Raw genomic sequence first — 27,119 nt, forward strand, 5'->3', positions numbered from 1 at the left:
GAGGTTACTTTTACTTGGAGCCAAGATGGTGCTATTTTAGGAAAATTATACTTGACTTTATTTGAGCCTAAGAAAAAAAAAAAAAGAGCACTAAATCATTCAGCAGGATGTTTACTTTTGCCGGAAGACTTAACTGATACTTATTCAAGAAACGATGCCAGTTTGCAGGTAAAAGGCATCATCTCTGTGGCCTGCTGCACGTACTGCGGTGTTCCGGCACCTCAAGAATTACATTCAACAGTGAGACTCCAGCAAAGAAATGGTATCCTTTTCCCTTTTCTTCTTTACTCTGGGATGCAAAAGGTATACAATTTATTCATTTTTGATCTGGCTAAAAATAAGGAAAAGAAACAAATGTGAACCAAGAATGAGGAAAAACAAGACCATGTTGTTAAAATCAAATTGACAAGGGAAAGAAAATGGTAACCAAGGAAGTAATGGCCAGCCCCGAACTGGGTGGTGTGAACCTGAAAACTGTCTGATTTGAACCAACCAGAAGTAATTCCGCTTGGATCCAAGAACATTGACATTGGAGTGACCTAAGGAAAAATTATGTCTTAATAGTTGTTCTTGAAATGAGAGTCCTGAGCCCTGAAAGGGGTGGACGGTAATTTACAGCCTCTGTCCTGCCGACATCCATTGGCCCCATCAGAACACACCAAGGGTCACCACCTCAATGGTGAAGCAGGTGCCAGGGCATCTCATAGGCCCTGGGCTGCGGGCTTCCCACCAGAGAGGGTGGGAGGTTAGAAGGGAAGCAGTGAAGCACAGGGAGCTCATGTGTGTGTAGTTTGCCAAGGTAGAATGTAGGAGAGGCAGGAAGTCACCCTGCTTCCGGAACATGTAATGGTGGCAAGATCGAGGGGATAGGGAGGATGAAAATGTGATGAACAAGGGACATCGCAGGTGGGGGGATTTTTGTCCCCACCCTGAGCAGGAGTCTCACACTCTCCTGCTTCCTGAGAATGCACGTTCTCAGTCCTGTGACCGCTGGGCTGGCCCTTCCCACAGCCTCCTGAGAGCTGCCTGGGCCGGTGGGTGGGTGGGCACTGTGTGCGGAGGGGAGGTCAGAAGACGCTTTGTGCTGGAGAGTTGGCATGCTGCGGGACCCCAGGGGGCGTTCTGAGCACCCTTCTCTGAGTGTAAAGGAGAAGAAGTCTGGGTTTCTGGTCAGGGTTCTAATGCTCTTCCTTCTGAGAAAGCTGGGTGACCCTGGCCTGGCCACTGACCCCTGCAGAAAGGTGGCGGGGACTGAATGCCGTGCCCGGGGCACGGTTCCCAGCTGCTGAGAGGAAACCTTTCTCCCCTCTTTCTTCACTAGATGAATTCTCAGGATTGGAGACTGACACCGCGACACCTACAGAAGAGGCGTATGTTATCTATGACGAAGGTGGGAACTGATTTTACACTGTTTGGATTTGGACAGTTTCTCTCATTTTAATTACTAAGTGGATGATCTCAATTTTCTGAGTTTCCCTCAGAACTCGGGGCTGCATGGCAATGCTCAGGGAAGATGGTTGTACCCCAACTTCCAAGTTAGCCCCCAGTACATATTTGATCCAAAGAACAACAGTGGGCTTCATATGTGAATGCAGCCTCCAGACAAGCCCCTGTACCCCCAACACCCAGAACCCTGGAGCTGCTTGTCTGAGCCTCCATTTCCACCGCCATTTGTGAACCGACTTGTTTAACCCATGACTCCGCTTCCTCTGTTGGCTCCTCTCATTGTTCCCTTTCCTCTCCTTTTCTAATTATGTAAAAAAATGCAGTGCTATGGGGGCGCCTGGGTGGCTCAGTCGGTTAAGCGTCCAACTCTTGATTTGGGCTCAGGTCATGATCTCAGGGTTGTGAGATCAAGCCCCACCTCGGGCTCCGCACTGGGCGTGAAGCCTGCTTGAGATTCTCTCTCTCCCTCTGCCCCTCCCCCTCCACCGCCCCCCCTGCAGTGTGCATGCCCACGCTCTCTCACTCTCTCCCTTAAAAAAGAAAAGAAAAGAAATGCAGTGCTATGCAAGTGTTTTTTTTTATCACAGAACCTTTTCAAGCAGGGATAAGCTTATAAGATTAAGAATGCAGTGTGCCTTGGGTAGAATCTGGAGCCAATGCAGTTAGTCTACTTATGACCCTGTGACCCTGCGATGGTTCTGTGTGTTTTATAAATTGCCTGTGCAGTTTTCCCGTGGGCATCTTGTCCCCACCGCAGGGCTGGCCTCTGATACTCAGGATATTCTCACTTCTGTGCTTTCTTGTCTGCTGTTATCTGTAGCTCCCGTGGCCTCAAACCACTGATGTGAAAATAATGTCACCTTTGATACAATCATAATAAAGTTCGATACATTGGTTTCGTCCCAGAGTTTAAGAAAAAACTGACTTAAGACAAAAACAACAGGTGTCAGAAGCAAAAGAAAAGTTTCTTAGCACCTCTGAAAATACTAAGCTCCTTTCTTACTTTCTTATTATCTTTGAGTTGAAAGGGGAGCCGAGTTCTCTTTTTTAAATATTAAAGGATTAGTTTTTTTAATAGGATTCATGCCACCCCTCTCCCCAGGAAAGAAGCCCATACACAGAAGGTGAATTTTTAAGAAATCAAGTTTATATTCTGATGTGAATCTTTTATGGCCCTGAAAGAAAAAAATTACTTAGGCAGCGAATGGCTGGGGCCCAATAACAGGACGCAAAACTGGATGATTCTAAGGTTCTGTCCAGCTCCGATTGTAAAACCTCATTTTTCTGCTCCTATGTGTTTCCTTTTCCTCTTCCTTTTCCCTGCAGCTGCTCTCGAGGGGAACACTCTTTCATTGGGAAGAAATTACGTTCAGGCACAGCACTTATTTTGGGGGTGTGTGTGCGAGTGTGCTTTAGTCTCGAGTTGAATGTTGAGAAGGTATCTCTTGGCGGTACATGGTGCCCCGTTTCTGGAAGGGCCCAATTGCAAAGCCTTCATATCATTTCAGATTATGAATTTGAGACCTCAAGGCCACCGGTAACCACCAGGCCCTCCACGACGGCTGCGACACCCGAGGTCATCCCGCCGGATGGCTCCATCAGCTCCTTTCCTGGAGAAGAGTTCGATCTGGCTGGAAAGAAACGATTTGTTGGTAAGTAGAACTTTCTTAACCAGAGAAACATGGGTTTTTAACTTTTCTCTTTGAGGAAGAGCATAACTAATTTCTTGGCCTGGTCGAGGCAGCACATTTGGAGCAGAAGCTTTCCCAGAGTGAAGTTTCCATCTGGGGTGACTCAGTCAGTCCTGCTTGAAGGCACATTAGCTTGCTTTCTGCAGGAGTTGGGGAGGGGGTTGCAGGAGAACGTCTGGTATCTAACCAAGTAGAGCTTCAAGAGGCTGCCTCACGTAGACCAAGAGGAAGGAACACTTGTAAACACCTTCAGGAGCAGAGAACATGACTGTTTTTGTTCTAGCAACTTCTCCAAGCCCGGGCTTCTGCTGGGACTCGCGTATACATTGTTAAGTCCTTCCTCAAAGATGAGCAGCTTACCGAATTGAGCCATGGTGCTTCTTGTGCTACCACAGAGCCAAAGCTGGTTTTCTTCCGTCGTTTCCTGTAATTTTCATTAGCCTCGGACTAGGGATCTAGAAGTTCACTTGATTCTTCTTTCTCAGTTGTTAAACAGCTTCAAGAGGAAATTCTATTTCTCTAAACTGTGCTTCACTCCCTTTGGGAGTCTTCTTTTCCCATGCCCTTAATGAACTTCACTAACGAGACAGTTAGATTAGTACATTACTAAGTGGAAAAAAATATTACCAAGTGGAGACAGGCAACAGCTTAAACTAATATCACACTTTTCTGTTTCCAAAACAAATGTTCTGCCATAAGCAGGGAACAGCGCTTGCCAGCCAAGATGTAGTATTGAGTGTCTGAATCTCACGTGCCTGAAGCACAAGAATATTAATTTGAGGTAGCATTCCTGAGGCAAGCGCTGATGCTGGCCCCTGGCATTAATCAGGCTGGCTGAATTCGCTGAATGTTCTGGTCGTTCTCTCTGTGGCTCCATGACAGGAATGAAAATGCTTTTGGTGCTATCATTTGCTGTTCCATAGAACGCTTCTCTAGACCAAAACGCTTACTATCGTCCGGCTGTTTTCCTAAGTCTGTAACTCTACAAAGCATAGTAGATTACTCCCCAGAACTTCCTGATTAGATGCATCGACAAACTCTCAAGGCCTAATTTTATACAAACTATTGGAAAGTAGAGGATCTAAAAATTGCTTTTAATCCCAGTGGCCACCAAGAATGAGCACCTGTACCAAAAAATGCAGTGGAATGTTTAGAAAGTACTAGAAATTGTTACTTGAAAGCACTTGAGAGTTTTGCATGTATGAAGCCCCAGCTCCAATTCCTTGACGTTTCTATCTCCTACAGAGCATATGTAATAAAGAGGTGTGGGCTGGAGGTAGAGTCTTCTGTTTGACCCTAGCTTCGTGGGCCCTGTCAGCATGAGTAGGCTCAGTGGGAACATGGGATATCAGTCCATGTCCTGCTTTATTCCCAGGGCCCTTGTATCCACTGAGATAATGTGTGTAGAAAAACTTGAATCTGTCCATAAATGTGAGTAGCTGTATTGTACTTCGCAGTAATGTTGTAAAGGCGTCCAGGGCTGGCCTTATGCAAATATCCCAGATGGTTATGGGTATCCCTGAAGCTCTAGGGAAGGCCATCCAGGACTGGAGGCTAGAAGCTGTACTTCCTGATCGGGGTATTTTTTTTCTGGTTCCAAGACAGTCTAGGGAGTGAACGGTGCCACGAGAGCTCTAGTTAAGTGTCAGCTGGGCTTGATTCATACCTTGCCAAGTGTCTGGGCATACAAACAGCAGAGCGCTGCAGACTTATACTACACTGAATTATAGTTTGGGGGTCTTTCAAAATTACTTTGAAGACGTAGTCATTGATGTTGATGGGGCAACAGGATCTTTTGAAACTACCAGATTGGAAGATGTAAATGCGTGGGTGCATTAAGGAGAGCTAAGGGAGCGTTTCTGAGTTTAGCATCAGGGCTGAGGGCACTGGATTCTCTGTCTGGCGGAGAAAGACTGAATGGTAAGTCTGCTGTATGGAGCAGACATTATGTTCCTGCTTCTAGAGAAAGCTTTCAACAATACAATTGGCTGTCTCTCTTCTTTTCCAGCTCCTTATGTGACATACCTAAATAAAGACCCATCGGCCCCGTGTTCTCTGACTGATGCTCTGGACCACTTTCAAGTGGATAGCCTGGATGAAATCATTCCAAATGACATGAGGAAGAGTGACCTGCCTCCTCAGCATCCCCCCCGCAACATCACTGTGGTCGCTATGGAAGGCTGCCACTCATTTGTCATTGTGGACTGGGACAAAGCCACCCCAGGAGATGTGGTAACAGGTGTGTCCAAGGCAGGTGCTCAGAGTCCTCATTGATCTGTAGGTGGAAAATGCAGACTGTAGGGGATGGATAGATGATGGATAAGTGGATGGATGGATGGATGGATGGATGAGTGCAAATGCCTCCTTTCAAAAGGATGAAAAATAGGCCACAAGAGAAGCCTTGTGAAGTAGCATGAAGAGTACTGGGTGGAAGACAAAAGTCCTGAATCTTAGTCCCACATTGGTTTGTATGACCTTGAACTAGCTACTTCATCTCTCTGGACTTTGGTTTCTTCCTATGCAAAATATGATTACATCTCTAACATTCTGTAATCCCACAAATGGCCACGGAGTCCACATAGCCACTTGTAAGGTCAGATCCTGCAGCACAGGTGCTGAAAGACCTCCTAATGTGCAGTGCCCTGTGGAAGAGTCAACCCTGGGATCAAGACTCTGCCTCTGCACTTAACTGAGATGAGATTCCTGTATTATCCTGTAGGGGGTATGTTTCTGAACCACGTGCTCTTGTTAATATGAATCCCAAGCCGTCCAAAGCTCCCTGGAGAATTTGGTATCATCACATCATCATATACCCTACACCTCGTCTGAAACCAAACCTCTGTGCCCCAATCACAGGTACCCATGCCCCTAGCATAAATAATATGGATGAGGTATTTATAGGCACTTGGGCATTCCCAATTTAAAGCTGTGCCTGCTAAATTGATGACCATGGAACATTCCAGTGCAGGACAACCCTACAATATGCAGGAAGAACAACAGACCACATTGAGCACCAGCTGTTGTTACCTATAGCATCACTGAAAGCGCTCATGACTGATGTCGCTGTTACCAGAGGAGGAGGAAACCCTGTGAAGGGAGCAGCATCCCTTCACGAGTTCTCACACAATATTTGTTGAAAAAGAGAATAATGAACTCCTCCAGGGAACAGTGTGGAAAGGGCTATGGAGCCCAGCCTACCTGCTTCTGCTTCTGGTGTGCCTGTTGGTTAGCTGTGTGGCTCTAATCCACTCTCTTTATGTCACCAAAATCGCTCCTGTGAAAGTAATCAGCAGTCACAGGTTGCTAAATAAATTAGCTTGACTCTTCGATACATTCAATGCTGTTGACCTTCTCCTCCTCCTTGACTTATAACTTGATTCTCTCAACCTCTGAATCTCTCTCACAGGCTTGTCTGCTTTGCTCCAGCATTAAATGTTGGAACTTCTCAAGGCTTGGTCCCAACTCCTCTTTCCTTTTTGCTCCATCTTCTCTCCCTCCAGGATCTCACCCAGGAACATGGTTTTAATTCATCCTGGAGATGAGTCATTGATTGATAGCTTGAGGCTAGGCCTGCCTCTCCTCTGAGCTTCAAACACTAAAACCAGATGGGCATTTGATATCATCCCCAGGATGTCTCCAGAGCATCTCAGACTCAGCATATCCAAAACCAAACTCCTGATCCCTCTGATTCCCGAACCTGCCCATGCGTGTTTCCTGTCTCAGAGAATGACCCCTCTCCCCACCTCATTTCTGTAAGCATGGGATTATCTTCAAATCTTCTTTAATTTCCCCCACCATATTCAATTCATCACTGAATCCTATCAGTTTTGCCTTCCAGGTTTCTCATGAACCCATCCGTTCTCTCCATTAACGACCAGATTTACCTGAGCTCTTGCCACCTGTCACTTGGATATTACAGTAGCTGGCTGGCTGGGCCACCTGATCCACACCCCCTACCTGACCCATTTCACTGGGCTCCGGAGGGAGGCATAGAAGACAGTCTGGTTGTGCTGCCCTGTAATGTCTTCCCCTTTCTTTTAGAATGAAAAGCAACACTAAGGGCACTGCGTATTTCTCTGTTCTGTGCTTCTTCAGCTTCATCTCATGCTTTAACCTCTAAGACTCCATTTTCCCATGTGTCAAAACGGGGATAGCGATGCCTACATGCTAGGAGCAGGAGAGTGAATCAAAATAAAGCTTGGTTGAATGTATTTAGAGTGTTTGGCACATGGGAAAGGCCTGATGGACGTTTTCTTCCTCTGTGTGTAACATAGGAGACTGTGGAGGGTGCGTGAGCCATGACTTCACTGGCCTCCTGAAGCCTCCTTGAAGGCTGAGCAGGTGTCAGGGCCTGCTGGGGTCCCTTCATAGCAGAGAAGGCAGAAGACATGGCCTGACTGCTGTCGCTAGACATCGAGGTCAAGGGCAGGCACAGATATTCAACAACTAGCCATCAAAGGAAAGCCTTGACCAGTTGGGTGAGGAGACCACTGCGAGTCTGGAGTCTTTCAGTCCCACACACGCGGGCGTGTGCACGCACGTGCACACACACACACACACACACGCACACACACAGCATTCACCATCAACAGTTTTGTCATTTCATGTAAGGACAATTGTATATATCTCTGCCAGGAAATTCTTAAATACTTGTGCGGAGGTCACTGCTTTTTCTTCTGCCACCTTTTTCTCTGCGCTGTCAAGGTCAGTCAAGGTGATTAGTTCCGAGGACGTGAAGAAGCCAAGAAATGTGGAAGATATGGAGAAGGAAGAGAAGTAGGGAACCAGCAGTTGTCAGGAAGTGTGTTTAATTTTGTTATCCACATCGGCATTCACCAGCAGGTACCGATGTTATACCCATCCAGACGCGACATGCAGCTTGCTCCCGTTCTGGAACTTTTCCCTCAGACAGCAAAGCCTCTGTGCTATGGCCTCCTCCCCATCCTGCTCCATCGGGCATATCTCTTGGATGATGTGGTTCCTCGACGCTCAGTGGTCCTTCTGTATCTCCACTTGCAGGTTACCTGGTTTACAGTGCATCCTACGAAGACTTCATTAGGAACAAGTGGTCCACTCAAGCTTCCTCAGTAACTCATTTGCCCATTGAGAACCTGAAGCCAAACACAAGGTACGATGTGTCAATCATTAAAGAGATAGGTGGGGGGGGGGGGAACCTGTGTGCCTGGTCACGGGTATCCTCGGGTTGAACATGAAGAGAATGATGAAAAGGTTTTATGATTTCTTGTGTAGTGTCTGTTTACTTCTCATGGAATATCAATGAATACCCACCAATGTCATTATATGTCTCTTAAAAGAAATTACTGTATCTATTAGAGTTGTTAGTCTATTGTGTTTATATCTTGTTACCAACGTTTCAGAGACTAAACACTACCGACTGTTGGGGAAAGAAAGGTTGCTCTGTGTGTCGAAGGGACTCGGATGCATGTGCAGTCACCCAGGGGGCCGCGTTAGGAGCACAGCCTTCATATGTAGCCTCGGTGGGGCAGCAATCGCTGAACACATTAGTGAACTGGTGCTCACACTCTACGATGTGGAAGTTCAGACCATCTAGAAAGATGCATTTTACACGTTAATAAGGTTACAGACATGTCTTCCTAAACTGGGCAGTGGCTGGCTGGCCAGAGGCCCCTCTGGGAGCCAGAGTTTGTGACGCTCAGTGTGAAATCTACAAAACTTGTTCCCACGGTTACAAAGAGAGTGACTGCATTTCCTCTTTCACACTATCTGGTTTTGATAGCAATGATCATCAGGAAAGCTTTCCTGGTGGGTGACAATGGGCAAAGGGCCAAGCAGGTGAGGGTCAGGCATAGTGTGCGTGTAAACCAGCTCTCTGGGGAAACAAAGTCCCTGGTTTATGGTGCTTACCATTTTCTGTAGCGTGAACACTCCCACCATGGCCAATTCCAGGCTCCCAGTGGGCCTGCAGGATTCTTGAATATTTAATGATTATCTCTCTCAAGCCCGTGCAAATGAGTCCAGCATCCCACGGTCATATCAAACCCAATCTTTAGGGAGCAAAGAGCTCTAAATGACGTGTCTGTGGGTCTGAGAGGTCTCTCATTTCCTGTATAATTAGACGAACCTGGAGAAGGTTGAAACAAAACACTCTCTTTAAACAGAAATGTGCCAAAGCGGATAGAAACTAGTTAATAGCCTTGGGTACTGGGACACTTCTGAACTAGCTGAGAATTTTCCTCAGGGCATTGGAGGTGCTGTGTGGGCTTCCCTGAGCTAAGCGTTCACAAACTATTATCAATTTGAGGATCTGGCAAGTAAAAAGCAAGGAGCAAAACAGGAACCTGAGAAAGCACTTTCTTTGTTTTTCCCTAATAGTGAGGAAACATGAATTAGTTAAAGCAAACAAAAGCAACAGATTTAAGACAGTGGAGTCGACACCCGATTTTCTTTATTGTGTGTGGACTGACGGTGCTTCCCCAGCACAGCCTCAGTATCCCACCACTAAGAGAGGCACTGGAGAGCTTTTGCTGCGTAGTTCCTTGTGGTAGAATTTGAATCCCCATCTCCTGACTGCCCCGTGCCCGCCGCCCCCCCTCACCAGCCAATGTTCTTTCTACAACTTTTGCTGCCAGGCTGATCTTGAGTTTTGAATGTCAAGGAATGGTTATGTAAGAGAAGGTGTATTCATTCTTCCAGCAGGTATGGAGGAGCGCCCACAACTCCCTCTGTACGTACGTCACCAGGTGATGCACTGAGGGTAGAGCGGGGATTCGGAGCAGGAGGGTGAGGGGGTGGAGGGAGTGGAGTAGGGTCCGGGAGGTGGGCTATAAATACGCCATGGCCCGGTCCTCACGGAGCTCACACTTTGGTAGAGACAGATCGTTCAGCAACAGCATAAATATAAACTTTGACCAGTCAATATCCTGAGCGAGACTTTTTTTCTGAGCTTGTGGGGAGGGGGTGGGGTGGTCAGGTGAGCTTCCCTGGAGAAATAGATAAGCAGTGGTGAACTTGGAGAAGGTGGGTGGGGTAAGGCCAAGTTGTTCTGGCAGAAAGGATGTCCGACAGCCTGGTGTGTTCTAGGAAGGAAAGGAGGCCAGGATGGCGGGAGCAGGAGAAAGAGAGGAGGCTGGACAGGTTGGTCCCAGAGCCATTGGGAGTCCCTTGTGCCTTCTGTCCTACCTTCCACCTACATTCAGTGCCCTGATAGCCAGGCAGGGAACAGCAGGTGCTACTGTAGCCTTCTCTCTGGGATGCCTGCTTAATTATTCCTGCTTCCCATGGAGGGCACTGGCGGGGGCACGGAGCACTCGCGGCTCCTCGACACAGATTTCCTCAAAACCCCTGTGAACAGCCTAATGTAAGGATGCTCATTGTTTCCCTGCGTTACTCTGATGCAGAACATCTCTAGTGGGCCCACCTTAGTGGTCCACGTCCTTCTTCCACAGAGGCTGCGTGTCCCAGTTGTTAGCACTGTCCTCGGGGCTTCTCAGGAACCCACCTCAGAATCCCTGTAGGAAACACAAGAAGTCACTCCCCTCAAGATGAGCCGGAATGAAAGACACCAGCCTTGGTTCTTTATGACAGAATTTTGTATTTGACTTTATCTAGGGATTGCCCGCCTTGTTCACTCAACTCAGTCCCAGACCACTTTCTGGAATCTGCATATTTCATCCATACTTCAAAGCACAAGAATTGAGACTGGGGGGGGGGTGTTATTCAAAAGAAGGTGCCAAGAGCTTATGTATGAAGGCAAGGCATGGATCGCTCTTGTTACTTGGGTGAGACAGAGACTGGTCATAGTATGAGATATTTTAGTTTCTAGAAGAAGTTTAATGTGGTTTGGAAAATAGGAACCTTACTTTTTCCCCATAATTTTATGTTTTTCAGCTTCATGCATTTAAATTTGCTTTGACACATTAGGTGAGGTTCAAATGGAAGTATGTCTTTGGAATTGGGCCATGTGGGCTTTGTTGGAGGACAGGACAGAGAAAGTAGAGGAGAACACTTGGGTTTCAGTGGGGAGACAGAATTGGTACAGTGAAGGAATCAGACCGGTCGGGCATCCTGTACCCTCTCCACAATTGTAGAGCTGTGAGTCCCTCTGTGGACCTTGGGAACTGGTGTCAGGACCACTCGATAATGGCTTAAGAAATGTTCAGCAGAAATGTCTCATGTAGCCTCTGAGGATGTGTCATTCCTTGGGTTTTGATTTCCCTTTTTAAGGAAAAAAAAAAGTATCTGTAAAATTTGACCAATATCACTGACGTATGCCAAACCCACTGCCTGCAGAATTTTGCCTTAAATAACTCCATAACCACTGAATAAAAGTATGCATAATTGGGAAAACACAGACTGCTGAGTGAATTGAGATTTGGAAACTCATATGTTCTTAATTGTGCATATCTTTTTTTAAAAAAATGAAATTTAAAAAGGATTCTCTTCTAAATGAGATGTGAATGACTTTCTTGAAAGGCTGAAAAGAAGACTAAATTTACCAAATGAGCCTTTCTTTGCTCTCTGTTTAATCAAACCCAAAGTCAAATATTTCTGTGTAACCGGGAAGCCTGAGGCTCCCGTGGTGATCTCAGGAGCTCTGGAGGCTTGGCGCTAGGACAGGGGTGTAACAGACATACGCCTTTGCTCTCCGAATAAATAATTCACCTTTTGAAAATTTAGTGCGTTTTAATTAGTGCATAGAACCTGTCTGTGTGCCAAGGCTGACATAGGAAAAGTCTTGTCGGGAACTCTCTGAAATGGCAGAGAGCCACCCCTACTGGGGTTTCTTACCCTCTTCTTCACCTGTAAGTAGCTCAGGACGTCGAGAGCACAGATAATGCCTGGTGTCCCAGAGGTCAAGGAAACACGGAGATGAACAGTGGCTGTAGTGGGTCGCAGCTGCGGTGTTGGTCTCTAGTATTATTTAACCACCACTTTTTGTCCTATAGTTCATAAGAGCACAGAGCAAGATGTTTGGGGACTCCCCACCCACTCAGCCTATTAGTCTCCCTCTAGGCAAGCGAGTACATTCTCTGTTCCAAGACAAGGATAAATTCGACAGTAAAACCTCTCCCGGCCTTTTCCACTTCCCCTTCTTGGACTTGCTTCTCTTTCCTGGAGGCCCAGAAGCTCGAAACTCAGTGACTTTTAAAGCCAACCATAGCACTTGTCACGCGCCCAAAATATCATTGTCATGTTTGTTGCACTGAGGAGGCCAACCTCGGGACTGGCTCGCCTTCGTTCCGCCAACAATAGTTGCATCATTACTGGGTCAAACATCCTGCTTTTTCACATGGAGTCCAGTGACAAGAATTAGGTTAAGTTTGAATTTTGCTCTGGAAGTGTCTTGCTGCTCCAGCGTCTCCGTCTTGAGCTGTGGAACTCAGGTGGGACAAGAGCAGGATGGGAGGGGCATCCGTCCAGGGGTGAGGCTGCGTGGGGCCAAGGAGCCTTAATGCCCTAAGGAACATAACGCTCTCTACGTGGCTTATTTGCCCGGTATGCTCCTTCTGCTGCCATCAGCCACATTCATCAATGCTGTGAATTGTATTATTTTGAAAAGTTATTGAAAAATGAGAAAATTCAGAAAAAATCTGAATAGCGGCAATGTATGCATTTGTTACGAAATAACACTCAAAACCTGCCACAGAGTCAGTGCTCAGTAGTTTGGGAATCTGTCTTACTACACAGAAATTAAACAAGCTTCTCTTTCAAAAAAAATCTTTTCTTCCAATTCCAGGTATTATTTTAAAGTTCAAGCCAAAAATCCCCATGGCTACGGACCCATCAGCCCTTCGGTCTCATTTGTTACAGAATCAGGTATCTGCATCTTAACATTCTCGTTTTTTTCCTCTTCTCAAAGACAAATAATTTGGAATCATGACTACAATAGAATAGAAACTGAAGAAGTAAAGTCCTTACTTTTCTATTTAGTGAGTTCATATTGGAAATCACTTCATAAAATAAACATCGTTTTCTTTGTGCTGTGTTAAAATCTGGATAATAAAATTAAAAGTAATCTTCATTGGAACTGCCTGGAAAGTGGAAAGGTCACATTCCAATGAAAGGAAAAAATCTAGTTTTCAACCATGTGGGAAAGATAAGTTTGAATCTCTCTGTAAAAGATTTAGTTGCAGAGCTAATTTTTTTTTATTACAAACAGCTGAAGAACATAAATGTCATGTGGTCTGAGAGGCATTTGCTTCTTCCAATTAGTCAGGTCTCGAAGATTGTTCTTTTACTAGGAGACAAAGATGTCCTAATATGGAGAGTTTCATTAGAATACTATCCAGTCTTACAAGCAGTGTTACTCGGACGATGGCCCTGCACTGGCATACAGAGCTCTCCAGCCCTCTGTAAGATGCTCCTGTGGTCATGGTCTGAAGCAGTATGCCCAGAGCTGGCTGTGGTGACAGCCTTTCCTTTTTTGTCCTGGGTGAACAGCCTCTCCACATAGGAAGCCACACTGAGAGCTGGTCCCTATGCCTCTAAGCCAGGCCACCTTCAGAGGTCCAGCCGGACCAGTTGTGCACTTAAGTTGCTCTAACTTCTATTTGGATTATTTCCCACATATAGCTTAATCCCAGAACACTGATCATTGGCAGATACTTTTAAGTGTGATGCTTTGAAATCTACCTAATCACAATAAGGGGGAAAAAAAACCTTCTGCGAGAATATGCTTCATATTGGAAATGTTGGCAAAGGACCGCAAAAGTGTTTTCATTTTTTCATTTAAGAAGTGTGTTCCTCATTAGTAATTAAGAAAGAGTCAAAGAAAACCATTTTCAAGGGTTAATTTGCTAAAATAGGGAACATGTCTATGTTCATGGCTACCTTTCCTAAAAAGAGAATGGGCCTTTGGCGACTACCAAAATTAACATGATAAAAGTCTGTAGAAAAAAAAAATAATTCAAATCTAGAAAGCTTTCAAGAAATTGGCCTGAAATCTGAGAAAAGAAATATAAACGTAATTTCTGAGACTACAGTATGAATTGGAAGAGACAGCTCTCTGCTACTCCCCCCTCCCAAGCAAAACCCCACCATGATCCTACCCTATCCTTTACGGCCTGCAAAGGGTGGGTGAGGGCACTCCAGGGGCCCCCACACAGACCTCTTTTACCGTCAGCTCCCGGGAGATCCTCACGCATCTGACAATGGACAATTGTCAGAAATTGACAATTTGACAATTACTTGAAACTTGACAATTATTTGCTCTGGCCGTCTTCACTCTATTCAGTCAGTTTGTTCGAGTTTCTTCTTCACTTTGCACAACCCTGCTGTGAGTGGTTAGGTTAACAGCAGAAAATTATCAGGTAATTGAATTATGGCACTTGCCACACATAAAAATACCTGAAGTAAATGCATGTGTGAGCACAGGTTGCAGCACGGGGTCCGCTTTCCATGTTGTTTGTGTTGTGTCGTCGTTCTGTGCGTTCCCCTCCCCTCCACCCTGGAGCATTTGAGATTTTTTCAGCAGACTCTTGAAACTTAAGAGCAGGAGAGCAAAACAAGTGTTTACACTGACAGCTACTGGGGGGTCACTCTTCTGTGGGAGTAAATGAATGGTCTGTACAAAGACCCAATTCTTGCTACCCCAAAGGGGCAGCTCAAGGGATTTGGGGGATGGAAATATTCTGTATCTTGATTGTAGTTAGGGTTCCATGAATCAATGCATGTGTTGAAACTCACTAGATACTTACCCTAAACAAGTAATCTTACTCCATGATAATTAAAAAAAAAAAAAAAAAAAAGAATGGCCCATGTCATTTTATAAAAATGAATTTTTTCTAAAACAGAATTCCTTAAAAGCTAGTTCCATATTTTCTTTTTTTCTACAAAGATTTATTATTTTGGCTATTACAAATAAAACTACTGTGAACATTCATGTACGAGTGTTTGCTCAGACATGTGTTTTAATGCCTCTTGGCTAAATACTTGGGAGTGGAATGGACAGATCATAGACCAGGTGTATGGATACCTTTTTGAGAACCCACCAAACTGTTTTCTCAAGATAGACACATCTTTTAAAAACAACGAGTATTGAATTATTCTGTCATACCCCAAATCAAAATCTGACTATATTGACCCACAACTTCTGTATAAATAGCGAGGCAGTTTAACTAGAAAAGGATATTTTTCAGAAGGAAATGCTTAGAAAATGAAAACTAAGGAAAACATTGGCATCGCTTGAATAAGCTGTATTTGTATCTATTCCAGGGGGCTCTTTGGTTAGCTCTCTCCGCCACAATAAACATTTCAACAATTGCATGGCTGTGAAATAGGATAGTGAAGTCAATTATTTCTTTTTCATTTACAGACAATCCTCTGCTTGTTGTGAGGCCACCAGGTAAGTTTCTCTTCTTGACAAACTTGACGTTCTAGTAATCAAGTTGGATATTGACTATGAGATTGCTATGATTGCTCACAAGTAGAAATGCTAGACCATTTTTGCATTTTTATGACTTAATGACAACTTCCTTGGTTTCCTTGACCCCTTTATCCTGATCTAGGGAAAAGAATGATCTGGGAATTTTTTATAGGACCATAATTTATTTACATAATCCCTTTGAATATTTTAAATGGCTGAAAAGGTAGCAAAACGCATTAAACATACAAGAGATTTTTACTTTGTATTTCAAACAAACTGTGAAAGACCTATTTCTTAAGTTCAAGACAGGTCTTAGGAGTGATGAGAACAGTGAGTCTATGCTGAGGGACTTCTGGAAGGGGCAGCTAGGATGGCATATCCCAAAAGATCAAATATGCCGTTACATCTTATTTTCCTTAAAGCTTAAAGGCTTTTTCTTACTTCAAGAATCCCTTATAGAAATGTAAATAAATATGTTCAGGTAAAAGGAGCTCCTCAATTGTACTTCAGTGCCAAGAAAGAAGGGGAGTGAGGGAAAGAGTGCCCACTGGGGAGGTGAGAAAAGCCCTGAGAGGAGGGGAAGGGCTGATGAATCAGTCAAACTCTCTGATACGTTGTGTGAGAATAAACATCGTGGAATGCCATGACTGAGAGAGTGTGTCTTGTGTTGTCAAGGTGGTGAGCCCATCTGGATCCCATTTACTTTCAAACATGACCCTAGCTACACCGACTGCCACGGCCGGCAGTACGTGAAGCGGACATGGTATAGAAAATTCGTGGGAGTTGTTCTTTGTAATTCACTGCGGTATAAGATCTACCTCAGTGACAATCTGAAAGGTAGGTCTTTAAGAATGGCGTGGTAAGGGAAGGTATGGAAATGTTTTCTCTTACCGAGTACTAGCTTGACATAGTAGGTGCATCGGAATGTATTTGAGCTGTGGACCCATTATATCTCACTGTGGCTCAAACACAAATCAGTTTTTCAGGCTCTACTTTGGAGTTACTAGTTTTTGCTTTGACACCCAGAAATATATATATAATTTTTATTTTAGTTTTTAATATATGTAATTATTATATATCACTATATATAATATTTGTATGTTATATATAATTATTTTATTTTTATATATAATTTTTTCATTTTCATTTTATTTTAATATTTATTAAATAATAAATATTAATAATAAGGTTTAGTTATATATGATTTTATATATAATATGTATTATTTTAATTAGATATATAATTTTTAAAAATCCACTACATTTTAGAAATGAGGTCCAAAATTCTGTTAGAAATGTAAAGGCCAATTTTCTTTGCCATTAATTCAATAACACTAGGTATGAGTGTAAGCTAGTAGTATCAAGGAAAAGATCCCACCCCCCACTCCTGTTCTTGCCATTGCCACACCTTTATGAAGAAAAAATGTAGATGGTGAAACGTGTCAGAATTACTTTTCCTGTGTCTGAATAAAAATGACATTGTTTCCATTATGGTAGGGGGTTAAAACAAAGAATACCACGAGCACCTTGAACTACTAGATTTCAAAATGCCGTCTCTATCCAGCTGGCTTTGATTCCCCCACCACACAAATCTGTTTTTCATTTTTAAAACTTGTACACTTTTAATTTTTTAGTACATATATTTTGAAAACTTTTCCTCGGCTGCTATAGATTTTTTTCTCGCTTGTGGTGATCATTTAAAGACAATGTCAGGGCACCTGGGTGGCTCAGTCGATTAAGCATCTATCTGCCTTTGGCCCAGGTCATGATCCCAGGGTCCTAGGATCAAGCCCCACATGGGGCTTCCTGCTCAACAGGCAGCCTGCTTCTCCCTCTCCTGCTCCCCCTGCTTATGCTCTCTCTCTCTCTTTCTGTCAACTAAATAAATAAGATGTTTTTTAAAAAATTAAGACATTGTGTCAAAACAAATTCTTCCCTACCATTTTCCACTCTGGCAATTTCTCAGTGTATATGTCTCTCCCAACACCTATTGTCTGTCTGTTTCTCTCTGCTCTTTCTTTTCTCTCCCACCATTGTGCTTTACCTCCTCTGCATCAGAATTCCTGGCAGAAATTACACAGCCAGCTCCAGTATCCCAGGGTCTACAGAAACAACTGCCCTACTGTGCAGCTGTGGTTCAGGACCATGGACAGCAGCTTATGCCACAGACACACACCCTACTTCTAGTTATGTATGAAAATAGGTTCTTCTATTTTTCACAGATCTTCATGCCTTTTGTAATTATTTCATAATATACCCCTATTACAGTTTCATCTATTCCTTTTTTAAAACCAAGGAGTAAAGAGGCCTACCATTTATAGGCTGAAACTTCCTATAATATTAATAGTTTCCGCTTATTGAGGACTTGTTAAGTATTTAGCATACATGATCTTACTGAATCCTTACAACACTTTGATGTTGGTGCCATTATCACTCTTTTTCCAACATGGAAAGTATGACACACTGAGTTTAAGTACCCAATTCAAATGGTCTCCAAAGCTTGTGCAAATTCTTAAAAAAGGTGTACATTTTTTGACCAGTCACTAACCCGTGATATTCCCTTATGCAGACACATTCTACAGCATTGGGGACAGCTGGGGAAGAGGTGAAGATCATTGCCAGTTTGTGGATTCACACCTTGATGGAAGAACCGGGCCTCAGTCCTACGTAGAAGCTCTCCCTACCATTCAAGGTAATTCAAACAGAGGCCTGATTAAACTACCCTGGGGGTTGGGAGAGGAAGGGTAATATAAGGAGGAGATCACTATCGCGCTCTCTTTTGTTCACCTTTTAAAGATAGATGTTTTAAAGACAGCATTTTGAATCATATAAATAAGGAACCATCAAAATATTCCAACCATGTGCTGGAATTCAGTGAACCCAGGAGAGGCGGGGACACAAAGGAATATAAGATCTTGTCCCTACTCTTAGAAAAATCTCTTCCCTGCTCCATAACTGGGAAGAGAAAATAGACATGTAAAAGGTAACTGAGAGTGAATGACTTAAAATACAGATAATGACAGGAGTTCTGTCACATAGTTGCCCTATTGTGAGGTAATTGTGCAGACTGTAGTCACTGTCTGAGTTCAAGCAAGGCAGGCTACTTGAGGCTGTCAGGAAAGAAGGAGTGGATACTGGGCTGAGTCATTAAGAAACCTAGACATGCGGAGATTAGTCTTCCGGGCAGAGGACAGCAAGAAAACAGGTGTAGAGAAGGAAAGGTAAACAAACATACAGACTGGCCATAGCTTATCATATACTTCAGGAGGTGACGTAGTAACTATTTCATTATGGTATCACAGGGTGAGAACAAAAATACTAATCTCAAATGTTAACAACGTGCACTATGCTACTAACTCCCTCAACTGCCAAAACAAAAAAAATAAACAGAACAACTGAATAAAGTCCAGCACTGTTTCCATTACACACTCAACTCTTAGTCATCTGGCAGTTTTAAGACATGAGATGTTCTATCAACTTTTTTAATTTGGAAAAAAAAATACCATAGGCTGATAAACACAGATTACCCGTTTTCAAAGAATTAAGATAGATTAAAATACACAGAACAGGAAAGTAAGTGTATTAGTCAGAATTCTCCAGAGAAACAGAACCAGAGAGAGAGAGAGAGAGAGATGGGGAGAAAGGTGTCCTAAGGAGTTGGCTCATATGATTATAGAGGCAGGCAAGTCCAAAATCTGCAGAGCAGGCTGGAGACCCAGCTAAGAGTCTGGGTTACAGTTTGAGTCTGAAGGCAATCTACTGGAAGAATGCCCACTTTGTCAGGGAGGTTAAACTTTTCCTGTGAGGGCCTTCAACTGATTGGATGAGACCCACCCACATTATAGAGAGTCACTTACTTTACTCTAAGTCTGATAATTTAAAGGTGCACCTTGTCTAAAAATATTTTTACAGAAACCTTTAGAATAATATTTGGCTTAATATCTGGGTACCATGGCCTAGCCCCATTGACACATAAAATTAACCATCACAATTGGTATACAAAATATATCACATTTCTTCCTTTATTCAGGATCTTGCATCGATCCAGGGTTACTATGCATTGTTTATATTTTACTGTTTCTGTGACTGTGGTCATGGTTTTGGTTCTGAGCAGAGGTGCTCCCTCTTCAGCTGCTCACTGGTAGGATGGCGCGTATCCTTTCGTCTGGCAGGAGTAAACAGGGCCAAAGAGGAGTTGCCAAAATTTTTTTGAACAGCCTGGGGACCTCAGTTACTTGAAGGGAGAACTGCTCAAAAATGCTATAGCATTCTTTCCTTTGAGAGGTTTACCTGAAAGATCTAAAAGCCAGACTTCAAGAATTAAACCTGGAGGCTTGAGGTTCTAGGCGAGTCGCGAGGCCCTAAGTGCTGTGAGGAGCAGGTGGGAATCTTGCCGACAGTTGTTCGCCCTGCAGGGAGTGCTACACAGCGAGCAGCTACAATGATCTTCTTTTGTGGAGAGAGAGAAATAGGGCACTAATGAACACGCTTTCCCACCTGTGTCACACACCTGTGGGGACTGGATTATCCCCCCAAATCATGTGTGGTAGAAACCCCAGGGATTCTTGTGACCCTACATAGAAATGGTAGTGTTTCTTGGGAGAACAATTTCTCAGAGGTCTTCTGTCTGAACGAAGGTTCTGAGGATGAGAATTTTTTTCTTGTGGTTCGGGCACTTTTGATGCTACCATTGTGACACCAATACCATGTGTGGGTTGCCCCTCATACCAATAGCGATTCTCGGACACCAATGGGGTGCCCTACGGTTCAAGTCTGTCCTGACACTATACCCAGAGGTGGCGTCAGATCACACAGGTTAAGTGCTCAGTCCCACAAGACCGATGCCCTCCGCCCACCAACTTCAGGTGCCCGTCGCACGTCCAGAGTGCCATCTGAGCATCTGACCTATTGGTCACATATTAGAGGTTCCTACTGCCCCCTTCTTGGGTTCGATTAATTTGCAAGAGCGGCTCATGGACTCAGAGAAACATTTTACTTACTAGACTACCTACCAGGTTATTATAAAAGTACACAATTCAGGGGCTGCCAGAGGGAAGCAGGGGCTATTCAGGGCACAGTGTGGGGAAAGGACATAGAGCGTCCATGTCCTCACTGGGAGCGCCATCCTCCCAGCATCTGCACATGTCCACCAATCCAGAACTTTCAGAACCTGAAAGTTTTTGGGTTTTTGTGGAGGCTTCATTATCTAGGCATGATTGAAGAAATCATTGGCCCTTCCTGATTGAACTCAATCTCCAGCCCCTCTCACCTCCACAGACTTGAGGAGGTGGGCCTGAAAGTCCCACCCTCTAATCCCATGGCTGGTCTCTCTGGTGACTAGCTCCATCCACAGATGCTTTCTGAAAGTAATCCCAGCCGCAGAAACTCAGGTGTGTTAGGAATATTGAGATACTTTCACCACTCTTATCACTTAGGAAATCTTAGGGTTTTAGGAGCTCTGTGCCAGGAACAGGGATGAAGACCAAATCACAGATTGCTTATTATCAATCCCAATATCACAGATGCATTTTCTTTCCCTCGCTTTCTTTTTACCCTTCTAGGCTACTTCCGCCAGTATCGCCAGGAGCCGGTCAGCTTCGGCAACATTGGCTTTGGAACCCCCTACTACTATGTGGGCTGGTATGAGTGTGGGGTCTCCATCCCAGGGAAGTGGTAACCATGGGAAGATGGTGCTGCAAGTTCACCCGTCCGGCCCCCTTGACTAACTTGCACTAGGGACCGTGAGCAGGAAGAGACAGTGTTTCAAGCCCCACCGACCCTGGGTGCCGGCAAGGCCACGGGACGGACACCGGACATCTCCAGTCTGGAGCTCGGTCCTCCTTCGTGGCCAGGACTACACACAGAATTCAGCGTGACTGTTAACTTTGCTTCTCCACATGTTTTGATTGTAATAGCACCTGCCAGAGAGAGCAGAAACACACAGCCACAAGGGAGCCCCACTGACTCACTGAAGTCTTCACACTTGATAGGCACAAAATTCAGACACGTCCGTGTCTCCAGGGAACAGCATAAAACATGCCGTGCTTGCTTCATGGAATGCTCCATGCTTTCTCTTTTCTCAGCGGACTCTTCCCAAAGTAGCCGAATTTAAGCTTCAGATCTCTAACACTGCAGTAGAACTGAGTTACTAAAAACACCACCAAAGGAAATATATCCTCCCTGAGATTTATTCCATGGGCGTACCCACCGCTAGACCAAATGTATCAGATCATATTTGTAAAGTCTCAATTTTGAGATTTATATATATGTATATAGGCATATACATATCCTCACTTGTCTGCAAGAACATTAATTAAAGTTGCTAAATTTGTACTTGTTCACTAGATAAATGTGTGTGGGACTTTTTGGAGCAAAGGTGCTGCTTATGAACATCTTTTAGAAGCGTCCAAAGGGTCTGTACTGTGCGTGAGGAGAACAACAGAGGGAACGCCGCTGGACTTTGGGAGTGGTGGGGACCTGGCGGTGACAGCAGTTGACACCAGTGAGCTAGATGCAAACCAAGTGCTTGCTGCCCAAGGAGACGGTCTGTCCACACCTGGGTGAAGACTACCACTTGCCTCTATGGGGACATATCCAGTATGTTTTCAGAATAATCAAGATTTTAGGGCCCAAATGATTTAAAAATCCAGTTAAAAAATATATATTTTTCCCCTTTCCTCCCTGAGTATCGCCTCCTCGAAATACAAGCCTCTTATCCATTTGGACGACAACATGAGAACATTTATTTTAAGACACGGTATTCTAATTCTTTTTCAAACATGGTGTCCTTTCCGTGTGCTTGGCTGTCCCGTGTCCTCGGCTGTCCCGTGTCCTCAGGCAGCTCTGTGGCATGAAGGTTTTATCTTCTTTCATAAAGGTTTCAGCATAGGAGAAGAAGGGGGGAAATGAGCTAGAGGTGTACCCTTTTCTGGGGCCCCCAGGCCACTACGGAATGATTTAGTGGCAGAATGCTGTCCAGCCTCGTGGAGTCAGTTCCTCTCAGTGCCGGTACTGTGTTGAGGGGCGACCTGATGTATCTGGTGAGTTCAAAGGTAAAACCTACAAGGAAACTTAGCAGGGTCCTTTCCATGGGGCTGTGAAAGCTGATGTTCTCCAATTCCATGATCCCCTTTCCACAGCACAAACAGTAAAGAAAATGCAAGCATTCTGACAGCCTGGAAAGATACTAGAATTCCTTAGGGAGCAGATTAGAGACCCAGTTCATATGTCACTCACAGTTTAGTTTGCAAAACAGGATGGGAACCTCTAAGTAGCTTTTAGGGCTCTTGTTCATGAAAAGGGGATTATTAAAAAAAGGATGTCTAACAACCTTATTTTTCACACAGATAACATTCAAACATACTTCACAATGCCAAGCGAAAGATAAGGTCTTTAAATATAAGTGACTTTTCCCGATAAACACGTAACTTGCTTCCTTCATTTCTCCCACCCACCCCTCCAAACTTCTGTCTGGTTTCAGCTTCCACTCGCCTGCTGTTGGAGACCAGAGAAAGAAGCCAAATGAGGCCCCTGTCGGGAGAGCACCAGCAGATTGCACATTTCCTGAAAGTGTCTCCTCGGGCATAAATAATTCATTAGCATGTGTGAGAGAAGAGCCATTTGGTCTGTTCCACAAGCCTGTCTTGGTGATGGGGCCCCCTTTAGAAGACACAGAGCTCCAGATCAGCGCTGAGAGGCAGGCACCCCCCCCCCATTTGCAATTCACACACCGAAGGGCACGTTCCCTGCCTCACCCCCCCAAGCATTGGATGCTAATGCCACGTCCTAAAGGACATGGGTCCCTCAGAAGGCTAAGTTTATGCTCACCTCACAGGAATCCAAAGAAATTCCCTGGCATTCACTCATGCAATGGTTTTCAAGCCCTGCCTACATCCTTAGACTGTAATTCATTCTGGAAATCTGAACTTCTATTAAAATGTTGGCAGTTTTTTGATGGAAATTACTACAAACCCCAGATGACAGAGCAGCCAAGGCAAAAACAAAAACAAAAACACTGATTCTAAGCATAGGTAGGTGGTGTTACCGGTATTCCGCCCAAACTAGGTTACGTAACAGTCCAAGTGAGGGCACAGTGGCCCCACCGAGTTTCCGGTTCCGGGTCAGGTCTGGAGGCCATGCTCTAGGAATGCCGCGGATCTCAAAACCATTTCATCTCGAGTTAGGAGGAAACTAATGTACCGATTCCCTAAAGAAGGCTTCATCTATCTCAGAGGCTCCGAGAAAGAAGAGCTTAACCCTAGAGGTCAGAAGTAGGCACAGGTGGGAATTAAAGGAAAAGAACATTTGGCTCAATGTTTTTTCTTGTTGTTTTTTAAAGATTTTATTTATTTATTTGAGAGAGAGCACAAGCAGGGTAAGGAGCAGAGGGGGAAGCAGACTCTGCTGAGCTGGGAGCCTGACTAGGGGCTCGATCCCAGGACTCCAGGATCATGACCTGAGCTGAAGGCAGACGCTTAACCGACTGAACCACCCGGGCGCTCAGAGCAGACAGATGAGCAAAAAACCAGTGGTATGTGACAGAGACCCTATTATGTAGTTTGCAAGGCCTAAATTCCTATCTCACCCTGTAAGAAAAAGTTTACGTACCCGTGGATTTGTTTTCTTGAGGTTGAAAGAAGGTTAAACACAGTCCTAATTTAAACACTAGCACATACTACTTAATAGATGTCCTTTCCGTTTTCTCTTACTTGAGTTGTTTCTTCCTGACCATCTCTAGCATGGAGCACCTGAACTCTCCGAGTGCTTGGATCCTGGGTTCCCGATTTTCCCATTTGGCAAATGCTTTGTTTGTGCTACGGTCTCAGGAGGCAACACGCTCTTTGGGAGGCTTCATGCATATTTATGACCATCTGGTTAAAACATAATTTCCAGCTTTTACCAGATGAGTTTTGACTTATTTTCTCCCCTTTGACCTACCCAAGCTCCATGTCCTGGTCAGGTCAGGAGGCTGGGGAATTTGGGAATGTGATGATGAATGGGGTTACAGTGGGGCTCCTCTCTCCGCACAGAAATCAGCTCCGAGTCCCTATTATGAGGATTCTGCTGATATGCTCAATGAGCCTGTGTTTGTGGGGCATCTTGCACGTTGTGGATGCCTTAAAGTCATCTCCTTGAGGTTTAACTATCTTGCAGTTGGAGAGAAGAAGTGAGTTTAGAAAGTAAGATGACTTCCTGGCCATCCATTTCCAACTGTTCTCAGATCAGGCTGAGCTCAGTAAAATTATATGAAACCACAGAGCTTACCCGTTATGAACGGAGGTGTGATTTTAAATCTTAGTTGTAAGCTTATTGTACAAAATTTAAAAATCATAATGAGAGCTAAGCACACAAGGGTTTATGATAAAAGGGAAATAAAATTGATATAACGTTGGAAGCCAATACATTTAGCACACCACACACAAATTCTTGGTCTAGACTGGGAAAGCAATATTCTCTCAGGCTGAGATTATTTGATGGCCAAGAAGAGAAATAACTCGAGAGCTAAGTCAAGGGTTTGCATAAGGGGGGACCACATAGTCTCAGGAGAGGAAATAATGTGTGGCAGGTGCTGCGGGGTTGCAGGGAGTGACAGGTTGGTGAGTAGTGGCTCTTGCCTCCTTTTCTCTCTGGTCTGTTCTCTCTCCTGCTCTCCATGCCTGGCCTCATCCTCTTCCCTACAGATGGCTTTCTCTGGACACATGACGCCCAAATGCCACCAGCCCCTAGACTTCACACAGAGCTGCCATGTACAACTGCAGTGTCCAGCGACCACCCTGTGTGCAATGATCTGTCTCCCAGACCTTGTAACTCTGCTTCTCTCAACCAGCTCTCCAAGTCTCTCGGTATCCAGTTCTAACCATCCTGACAGGCTCTGATGGGATGTCTTGGGCCAGGGTCCACACCCTGATCCAATCAGCTCTTCTGACGTGGGGTTGTCACCTGGTAGAAACGAGGCTGTCTATGCCTGCCCCCTGTACAGAGGCTATTTGCATGTGGAAAAAGATAACCACTGACGTCTTAGGGCAAATACACATAGGTGAATGAGACGTCAAATAAGAAAAGGGAGTCATTGTATTAGGCAACCGGTCATTTTCAATTTTCACTTAGGATATATTGAGGATTTCATGTTTGTTCACTATGAGGCTTTATGTTTCCTACTCTCCAGTCCTTCTAGCTACCATTGGGGTAGCCTTCCTTCTTAACTGAAAGAAGTTTGAGGACAATTCCAAATATTTATAATTAAATTATGGCCTAGATGCACTCTACCACACCTATGTTTTTCAAGGAAAAAAAATGAGTACATTCTTTTTGCTGTCTGAGATGCTCCAGGAAATTTTTAAATTTTGAACAGAAATAAGAGAGCAATACACAGTCGTGTGCAGCTTTCTGTTATCAGACCAATGATGAAATGAATAGCTGATGTTAAGGCAGTCTTCCTGAACAAGACGAAATGAATTAGCCAGTGATAGAAAGTTCCTGAGGGGCGGCTGGGTGGCTCAGTCAGTTGAACATCCAACTCTTGATTTCAGCTCAGGTCATGATCTCAGGGTCATGGTCTCGAGCCATGCAGTGGGCTCTGCACTCAGAGGGCAGACTGCTTGAGATTCTCTCTCTCCCTCTGCCCTTCCCCCCTCAAATAAATAAATAAATAAATAGAAGAAGAAGAAGAAGAAGAAGAAGAAGAAGAAGAAGAAGAAGAAGAAGAAGAAGAAGAAGAAGAAGAAGAAGAAGAAGAAGAAGAAGAAGAAGAAGAAGAAGAAGAAGAAGAAGAGAAAGTTCTTGAAGGCCCTGAAGTAACTGGCCCTGAACACTTCTGAGGGCTGGAGGGGTTTACTCCGGGCTTTGGAGTTACAAGGGGATTCCCTTTGTTCAGTACTCTGAGATACCCAGCTTCTTCAGGGTAAAATCCTACATCCTTTCCACAGCCTCCAAGGCACCCCACAATCTGGTCACACCACACTCGCCCCCAACACACCCACTGACACCAATGACTCTGCCACTACTCTGACCTCCCGCCTCCCCTGTCTGCTCCTGCCTGTCACAGGGCCTGCACAGAGTGGGCTCACAGTAAATAGTCATCAAATGGGTAAACATATGGCTAAGATATAGATGGGAAATGAAAATACAAAGCTTTCCAATCCAAGATTCTCAGTGAGCAATACGTACCCCTCCCGCCCACCATTCTGTCTGGGATTCCCTCAGCTCCCTACAGGTTTCCACGAAGGTTTGTCAGGCTGTCCCCAGGGTCCTGATATCTACTCCCCATCATCACCCAGCCGCATCCTCCGCTGCCCCTGATTCAGGAGATTCCTCACCTCTCAAGGCAGAGCCAGCAGGCGGAGCCACTGGTCTCCCACAAGCCTGCAGCTTGCCTATCCTGTTGTTGAGAAGCCTCCCAGACCGAGGCCCAGTGCCCTATCTCTACACCGTGGTGTCTCCCTCTTGTCCTGAAAGATTCTTCCCCGACATTTAGACATGCTCCAGTCTTTCTTACTTAAAATTTTTTTTTAATTTAAATTAAAAAAAAAATGTTTTCCATCACCTCAGGTGCCCCCTCAGCTACTCCCTTGCACTATGCTTTGCTTGGAGCTGAGTCCCTGAATTAATCACCTGCCCTCCATCCCCCAGCCCTCCACC

At 44.7% G+C, this 27,119-nt stretch overlaps 1 protein-coding gene across 1 annotated transcript in view; it reads left to right on the forward strand.

Annotated features, from left to right (window-relative positions):
- Positions 1 to 21,815, forward strand: part of FNDC1 (fibronectin type III domain containing 1) — a 93,919-nt gene extending 72,104 nt beyond the window's left edge. The window contains exons 15-23 of the mRNA XM_040627495.1: positions 1,322 to 1,390; positions 2,955 to 3,098; positions 5,146 to 5,376; positions 8,157 to 8,265; positions 12,856 to 12,935; positions 15,433 to 15,462; positions 16,159 to 16,320; positions 18,052 to 18,174; positions 21,044 to 21,815. Of these exons, the coding sequence (XP_040483429.1) occupies positions 1,322 to 1,390; positions 2,955 to 3,098; positions 5,146 to 5,376; positions 8,157 to 8,265; positions 12,856 to 12,935; positions 15,433 to 15,462; positions 16,159 to 16,320; positions 18,052 to 18,174; positions 21,044 to 21,159 (1,064 nt within the window). The 3' untranslated portion in view covers positions 21,160 to 21,815. The remainder of the gene's footprint in view (positions 1 to 1,321; positions 1,391 to 2,954; positions 3,099 to 5,145; positions 5,377 to 8,156; positions 8,266 to 12,855; positions 12,936 to 15,432; positions 15,463 to 16,158; positions 16,321 to 18,051; positions 18,175 to 21,043) is intronic.
- The last annotated feature ends 5,304 nt before the right edge of the window (positions 21,816 to 27,119 follow it).

Source organism: Ursus maritimus, unplaced genomic scaffold (assembly GCF_017311325.1).
Source record: "Ursus maritimus isolate PB19 unplaced genomic scaffold, ASM1731132v1 scaffold_13, whole genome shotgun sequence".
Classification (NCBI taxonomy): Eukaryota; Metazoa; Chordata; class Mammalia; order Carnivora; family Ursidae; genus Ursus; species Ursus maritimus.